General features: G+C 34.1%; 1 protein-coding gene across 1 annotated transcript; it reads right to left on the reverse strand.

Moving 5' to 3' along the window:
• Positions 1–260: 260 nt before the first annotated feature.
• Positions 261–3,532, reverse strand: LOC18588382 (basic helix-loop-helix (bHLH) DNA-binding family protein). Its single transcript, XM_018127362.2, has 8 exons — positions 2,948–3,532; positions 2,745–2,852; positions 2,545–2,653; positions 2,437–2,451; positions 2,268–2,330; positions 1,427–2,137; positions 902–1,282; positions 261–534 (listed from the first exon to the last, which is right to left on the reverse strand). Exons 1-8 carry the CDS (start codon positions 3,058–3,060, stop codon positions 466–468), a joined length of 1,569 nt encoding a protein of 522 aa, XP_017982851.2. The 5' UTR covers positions 3,061–3,532; the 3' UTR covers positions 261–465.
• Between the last annotated feature and the right edge of the window lie 4,641 nt (positions 3,533–8,173).

The following is an 8,173-nucleotide window of genomic DNA, read 5'->3' on the forward strand; positions in this document are numbered from 1 at the left end:
AATTGAAGATTATTTGAAAGATGGGGTTGGTGCTTGGGTGGTCTTGAAAAAGTAATATTTTTTGACATTGGACCAACTTTGAATGCACCTATCAATGTTTTGTTGTTGTATTTATGTATGGTTTCTTGCTCAAATTAAAGGAGAGGGTCGCTGTCATAGTCTCCCCTTTTAACAAAAAAAAAAAAATTAAGTCAATATGGGCGACACAAACTACATAGTCATATATTTGGAAAATCAACTATTCAATTACTCCCTTAAGCTACCAAAATTGTGACGCATCACTAAAAGTATTATTTTTGAACTCAGAAACACTTGGTGGAGATCAAAAGGATGTGATCAGAGGGGAAAAAGGAGACCAAAAAGACTCAGCACACCATCAACTACAATAGCTGTTGGCCGCAGAATAAATCAGTCTGACCACTTTTAATTAGAGAGTGATAAATATTAGAAAAATATGATATTATATCACTGTGCCAGATCAGCGACTAGCCTTCTCACTGCTTCCTGGAAGGTGTATTCATCCCATCCATTGCCCTACATACCACAAAAGTATCATCAAACATCCATTTCCTTGCCATCAATTTCATAAGCTTCAATTTCAGTTTTCCCATCATGAGAAAAAAATTTTAATATACAAGTCCAGGGAATTAAACTATATATGGGCCCAAGATATTAGTAATTTTTATGGAAGGAAACCCCTCTATTGTTTTTAGGCAAGTTTAAACATATCGCTTTCATGCAAAAACATAATAATAACATATATATATATATATATATATATTGTCTATATTAAAAAAGGAAAAACATAAGTATATACTAGCATTTTTTTTTTGGTTCAAGAAAGTATATGTTATTGCAACATTTTTCTCATGCAGCTTGAAATCTTAGTTTGTGCTCATACCTCTATTCTCAGTCTCAAGTTAAAATTATTAACAGAGCCTGCGTCTGTTATATGGGTGTTAGCCTCAATGGACAGCAAGCTCACATTTCTGTCGAGCTTCAAAAATTGTAGCAGGTGGATTAAGACATCCACTATTGGCCGTTCTCCTCTAACACTGACTCTCAGGTCCATGATTCTTTGTTCTGATGTTGATTCGGGTACAGGTGTAATCCGAACACTAAATCTCTCGTTTGATGAACCAGTTACCTCCCCGCCGACAGCTTCTCTGGAAGGCAAAAGCTGAGCTTCTAATAACTGGTTTCTCCGATTAAGCTCCACAATATGAGCTTGCAATGAGGTCAAGTGTTCCCTTGCACTACAGAGCACCGATGCTTTGTCTTTCTACATGAATGATTTCAAGACCAAATTTAACTTCATGACTTCAATTTTTTTATAATAAACATTGTTGTGCATAAATCCTTGACGCATAAGAAAATTAATTCATGTTGAAACTTCATAACTATATGCTGAAGATTGAAATAATACCTTGGTGCCAGAAGGAAGAAGAGATCGCAATGCAATGAAACTTTCATTGAGTTTCTCTCTCCTTTTGCGCTCTGACATCATATGGTGCAATTGATTGCTAGTGGGGCGTATTCGCAGCTGTTGTTCACGCCTCGCTAAATTCAGTTTTCCATAGAACAAAACGGCTCGTTTCTGCATGCTTTGGGCTCGTAAACTGGCCCTCGCTGGTGTTGTAGGGGCTCCTAACATAGAGGCAGCATAACGTTTAAATGCACTAGCTTTCGGGTTCAGCTGGTAATCATTGTAAGGTAAATTTTGATTTTGTTGGGGTTGGTGGGATGTTGAAGAGGAAGAAGAAGAAGGAGAGGTTAAAACGGCAAGGATTGCTCTGGTCATCGCAGCATCTTCGCTCTCTAGCGTCGGTAACTGAATATTGCTCCGTATTTGAGACAAGGCCTGCATGGCTTGTTGGTGTTGGTCGGTGATTGAGGAAGAGATTGCTTGCAGTGAAGAAGGTGTCGCGTCGGTTGGAACCTGGGGGCGGGATGCGCTTGGGATGGTGAAGATCAGAGAAGAGTCTGGACTACCCGTAGACAGTGACCTTAAAGATGACGAAGACGAAGATGGCCTGTTCGGATCAGTTGGTTGGGGTTGGGGAAGCTGATCTCCTACAGGAGATCGTCTTGAAAAGTCTTCTGGGAAAAAACCTCTCATCTCCATCTCCATGTTGAGCTATAATTAAGATAATAAGTTCAGTGGCAAATTAGATATACTTATATAGATTAATATTTTCATTAAACGAAGCAAGTGGCATTAAATATATCTAATATTATATTCATAACCGATAGTTTTACTTCCTTACTTGTACCACATTGGAAGACCCTAACTCAATCTCTCCACTCCTGCATCCCATGAATACAGCCGTCTGCAATATTTAACCGACAAAAGAAAGCACGTCAGGATTGTTGTACTTTGCATTAATTATCAAGATCAAGCTAGCCATAAGCTTTGGGAAACAAAGCGAAGGAAACCTTAATTCCTGCTTCCTGCAATAAAGACAGAAAGATTTTAGGTTAGTCTGGTTAAACAAAAATGCAATATTTAATTCTTATCGTAAAGTATTTTCCATTGATCTTTACCCCATAAAATTGCCGCTGTGTCTGCTGGGCTATCCGGTTCTGAAGCTCCGATTCCCCTAACTCAATGTAAGGCCTATTATTCCTGAAAGCAAATCCTGGAACGAGGCCACTGTAGCGCAGAAATTCAACAGGTTAATGGCGAAACTATAACTTGACTGATCAAGTAGAAAAAAAATGGGTAAGAAATTTTCTTGCCGTACTTATCATTTTCGAGAGGGAATACTAATTGCCGGTACTCGAGGAAAAGTCTCAAAGCTCTGGGTTGGTTGCTTTCTTCATTGTAACATCCGTCCCAACACATTAAACAGCTGCTAAGAATCAAAATATTAGGTTCCCAAATGATAAAAATAAAAAATAAAAAAAGTGAAAGAGAGAGATAGAGAGATATGAAGAAGATATATACTTTGCTTGATGGATGTACGACCATAGGCAAATGTATGTGCAGCCGGTAGAGTGCATGAGTAATTGGAGAAATTCAGCACGGGATGCTTCATCGAGGTGGAAGACAGCGTCCATGGGAGTTAAATGGTTACTTTGCTGTCGTTTTTTTCCCTACTAAAATAGCAGTACGAGATCCCTCTTGGATCCCTTTATCGCTGTTTCGATTTCCATGTCATTTGAGTATTCTCTGCCTTTCATGTCATTCCTGGAAGATTATGAACCTTGAAGGTTGGAGAAATCATCTCTTGAAAGAAGAAACTTGGTCTCGCATGATAAGAAAACGAAGCTAACTGAGATACTTATTGGGTGGGAACGTGATGAGATGAGGGTCTCTGGAAATAACTCGCAATTAAGGTTATCACACTTGGGACTTGGGAAATAAGCAAAGCCAGCTGATAGGAAGAAGGGGTTTGAAAAGTAGCAGAAATTAACCAAGAAACCATAACAAAAGATATCAGGAAAATTATAAAAAAAAAAAAAAAAAGCTAATGGTAGCAAGACAGCAAGGGCCTCCTCTTTGTGCAATAGTGATCGTGAGAGAGAGGAAAGAATTGTCTGGAAAATGAGAACTTGGAAAAGTATTTAGGAGAGAGAGAGAATTGCTCCAGCAAATCGATTGACAGAAGCAAGGAAAGCGAAAGAGAGAGAAGAGCAGCAGCCAGCCAAGAGAAAATTAGAAAAGTAATGGTCAATCTTCAAAGTCCTCCCTCGCGATGGTTTGTTTGAAAAGAGTCAAGGAGGGAATGCACATTTCTTTTTCCTTTGGGCTATATACCCTTGATTGTTTTATTATTATACATACAATTAATACATACTCCATGCAAATTCAGAATACAATCCTCCATCAAATAAATTTTACATAAAACTCATCATTTCGAAAACGCACTAAATTGACAGGTGACCTCGACTAATATTAAATGATATCGATTTTATTATATAAAATATGTTAATCAACGTTGTACGAGAAAATTAATATTATATAAAAAATAATTGTCAATTATTCCAATTACACGTAAAACATTTTGTTTGTTCAATTTTCTTTCCATGACCCAAGGCTTGATTCCATTTAATGCTGTTTCCATGTTGGATTCCATAAGAAAGTATGAACACAATCCTTCCAAAAAGAAAATGTTTTATATGTTGTGTTCAGATATGGTGATGCAGCTAATGCTTACAGCTGCTTACCTGTTCCCAGAATCTAGAGGGACAGGTTGATTAAAATTTGATGCTGAGATCCGTTGAGCATGGATTTTAATTAGCAATAATTAATTAAGGTTCTAAAGAAGGTTCGCAACACAAACAAAATTATAGTTTTCCAATTGAAGGAGATGCTAACCTACCATATTGAAAAAGTCTGAGGGAGTTATAGAATTCTTTTTCCTTTTGACATTCCCAATATTGAGCTGTTAAACTTTTGGCCAATTCTCTTAACTACTACCACATCAATATTTATGTACACTCATTAAAGGTTATTATTTAAATTTACTCGAACCCATGTCAGGTAATAGTTGTGCCACTCAAATTTAAACTCGATTATAAAATATCATATTATTACTTAATCAAGTCGGATAACGCAAAATATTTGATTATACTCAGTCCATTTCTCATATAATTGTGTGGGCAATTTTTGTATAAAACCAAAGCGGGAAATGTTAAATAAAAAAAAAAAGAAAGCAAGAAAAGGTGCATGAGAATAATTGATTTTTTTTGAAAAGTTTTCAAAACCAAAGACCAGAGAATTAAATTTTCGGGAAAGATATGTATAACAACTTGCTCAACTTATTTTGTGATATAAATGCCGATGCAACAAATTAAGAATGTCAAAGAGATATTTTTATTTCAATTAATTGGAAAAAAATTTGTCGAATTAGTCTTCATAAATTTAGCATATCAGATGCAATTGACTTATAAAGAGTGTTTTGGGTTTTCATTCTTATCGCAACAATATTTTGGGCCATAACTTTATAATAAAATTATAAAATAGGTCAAGCTCTTTTTTTTCAAGAGTATATGAATTTAAATTTAAAATCTTTACTCAAAATTATTTCTTTCATATATACTTTATTTGGACCTTGATCTTAAGTTTATTAAAAATTTCGTGTTTTAATATTGTTCATACTTATAATTAATATTTAAATGAGGTCACTTTTTTATTAACATCATTTATTTTCAATATATTTTAGGGTAAACTTCTCATATAGCTCTTGTGATATAATCCTTTCTCACATAACACCTTGAACTTTTTTTTTCATATAAAATTTTGTGATTTATTTATGTTCCCATAGGGACTAATGGGTTAAATATTCAATTTAATTTTTGTTTAAAAAAATAATAAAATCCTTTACCCCTTTATTTCTTTATTTGTCTAGATTTGTTGTATTTTCAATTGTTTTTTCTCTCCTTTTAACCAACTTGTTTCCTTTCTTAATGGGTACAAAAACTGCATGTTTGTATTGAATGTGTTAAATATTAGATCCAGCTATGTTTTGTTCCTTGATTTTAATAAAGGTTGTCCCATTTTCTTTATGCAAGAAGGACGAAAAAATAAATAAATATGAATTCAAGTCAGAGGTCCTACACCAAGCTCGCCTACTTTGTAGACAAGGCTGGTTGTTTGAAACCCCTCCAAGCATTGGGTCCCCAGCAATTAAGGCAGGGGTACTTTTTCTTTTCTTTTCTCAAAAAACATTCATAAGATTTCATTAGAAAAAGGGCATGGAACTTTCCCTTTTCAAAGTACAGAACAAAACACAAAACGGGGATTAGAAATATTGGTCAGTATTCTCATTTGCTGCCTACGGGTATACCTCCCCAATATTTCCACATAATCATCCTTAACGGGGTCTCAAAATAATCCCCGTAACCGTAAACAAAAAGTACCTACAAAAAAAGACTATTCCCCTGCACTATACAATTTAATAAGAGGCGTCTACCACAATAAGTTTATTTTCCTGTATACAAAAATCTGCTATCAATAATATTAACCAATCTAAAATCAAAAACATCATAGGGTAGAAGTTTCAAAACCTCCACTATGTTGGACATTTTCAAATAAAATATATGATTTCATATCAAAATAGGAGAAAAAATTGTGACTGCTGAAAATTAAAATTTTAAAAAAAGTTATATATGTTAGAAATAAAAATAAATAAATATCATAAAATAAAATCACGTATGTTGAAAAGGGAAACAGACACAAATAATATCTATTGGAAACAAACATCTATGCCTATAAAAGAGAATCCTCTTTATCCAACAGAATATATCAGAAAACAAAAACTTTTATTTCCTTTCTCAAATTTCTCAAGTCTTCTTCTATATTATTTACCTGCACAAAAATACTATAAAAGTTTGATAATTATGTTATACTTTGATGAGTACTCAGTAAATTGATTTCGTTAGTGTAAAATACCGTCAATCACTAGATTTTATTGTATTTTTGAGATTTATACGTCGTTAACTCTTTTGCACGCTACAAGTGGGAGCGAATAAAACCTTAAGAACAGTAACATTGATACACACCTTGAAGTTAATTTCTAAGTTTTTTCAGCTTGATGTTCTAACACACTAAGGGTAAACCAAGGCATTTCTTCATCACAGTAAACATCACAGCTTAATTGTCACGATAATAGCAAGGATAGTATACCCAGTTAAGGCAGGAGGCGCTTAATAATCACCATAGTTGCCAAATAACTACTCTTTTATATTATCAGTTCAAAGACTAAACTTCAATCCCAATCAAATTTCAAAATGGAAAAACAAAGGAACAAAAAAACTAAATTTTGTAATAAATTTGGCAACTTTAAAATCAAGAAAGAAAGCATATAGCTAGATCCAAAACTTAACACATCCAATACAAATATGCAGTTTCTGCACCCATTAAGAAAGGAAACAAGGTATTTAAACAAAGAGAAGAAATAACTAGAAACACAACCAATTCAGACAAATAAAGAAAGAATAAGGAGATAAAAAGATTTTATTATCTTTTTACAGAAAATTAAGTTGAATATTTAACTAGTTAACTTCAATGGGATAGAAATAAAACACAAAATTTTATATGAAAAAAATATGTGAAAAATGATTATACCATAAGGGGTATGTGTGGAGTTTACTTAATATTTTATTTTAAACACATATGTATGTGTATATATATATAATAATTATTTTGGCTTATCTTACATAGGATTTGGAAGAGGGTTGTCAACTCATAAACAAACCTGTCTAATATTGAAAGGTTGATTTTGCTTGCTTAAATTTCGATGTTTCTTCTTCTTCTTTTCTTTTTTGTGATTACTATAACTTCATTGGGTGGGTAATACAGCTAAAAACATGAAAGTCCCACCTTCTTTCATTTTCAATATTTAAAAAAATCAAGAAGAACGACTTTCTGCTTAGTCTGCAACTCAGGGATGTATGTTGAAAAGCAGAAAAATTCATTCGCCGCCTTTTTCAATGAAATCTTTCTGAACGACTTTCAAAGACAAAAAATAAAAAATAAATAAAAAAGAACGAATTTCAAAATATTTATCTATAATATAAGAATTTTATTTTAAAATGTGAAAATAACCCAGTACCATTCAATTAATTTCCATTTATTCGAGCATTTCTTAGGTATTATTAATATTTGCATGTGAAGAAATGAATGGTGATTAAGTAGATTACTTTCTATGATCCCTTTGATTCGAAAAGTCTGGGATGGTGTATGATGAGACGAGACCTAGCTAGCAAGTTAAATTCCAAGGCACTTTTTGGCTCCCAAACAAAGCTTCTTTCGAACGTGTTCTCACTCAGATTTTCCTCTCCTACCCGCCCAACAACTCCAACGACCAAATTTCTAGCTGCTGCTGCTGCTGCTGCTAAGTCTCCATCCGAAGCTTAGATTCGCAAAACCAAGTCCAAGACGTTGACCCAAGTTGCTGCTCATCACGGCATTTTCTTTGTTGCAGCTTGGCAATTGCTAAATGCCAGGCCAGCCAAAGATCCATCAAGTGAGCAAAATAAAAATAAATAAACGCCTGGCCCATGGTCGCATGCGTTTGTGAACGCGTTGATTTACCCTTTAGGGTCCCCCGCGAGGGATGTTAAATTCTTTCGATTTCTTGTTTTGGGTTAGGGTACAAGTAAATTATTGACTTATTGACACATCGTATGGAAACATGCATGGCACATGATTGAATTGAAATGAAGT

Source organism: Theobroma cacao, chromosome 9 (assembly GCF_053813885.1).
Source record: "Theobroma cacao isolate CCN51 chromosome 9, ASM5381388v1, whole genome shotgun sequence".
NCBI classification, from domain to species: domain Eukaryota; kingdom Viridiplantae; phylum Streptophyta; class Magnoliopsida; order Malvales; family Malvaceae; genus Theobroma; species Theobroma cacao.

Coding starts and splice junctions, on each gene's coding strand:
- LOC18588382 (XM_018127362.2), bottom strand. CDS start 3,060: ATGGACGCTGTCTTCCACCTCGATGAAGCATCCCGTGCTGAATTTCTC. Junction 2,654..2,744: donor TTCCCTCTCGAAAATGATAA/GTACGGCAAGAA, acceptor TCTGCGCTACAG/TGGCCTCGTTCCAGGATTTG. Junction 535..901: donor ACTTGAGACTGAGAATAGAG/GTATGAGCACAA, acceptor TGTGGTATGTAG/GGCAATGGATGGGATGAATA.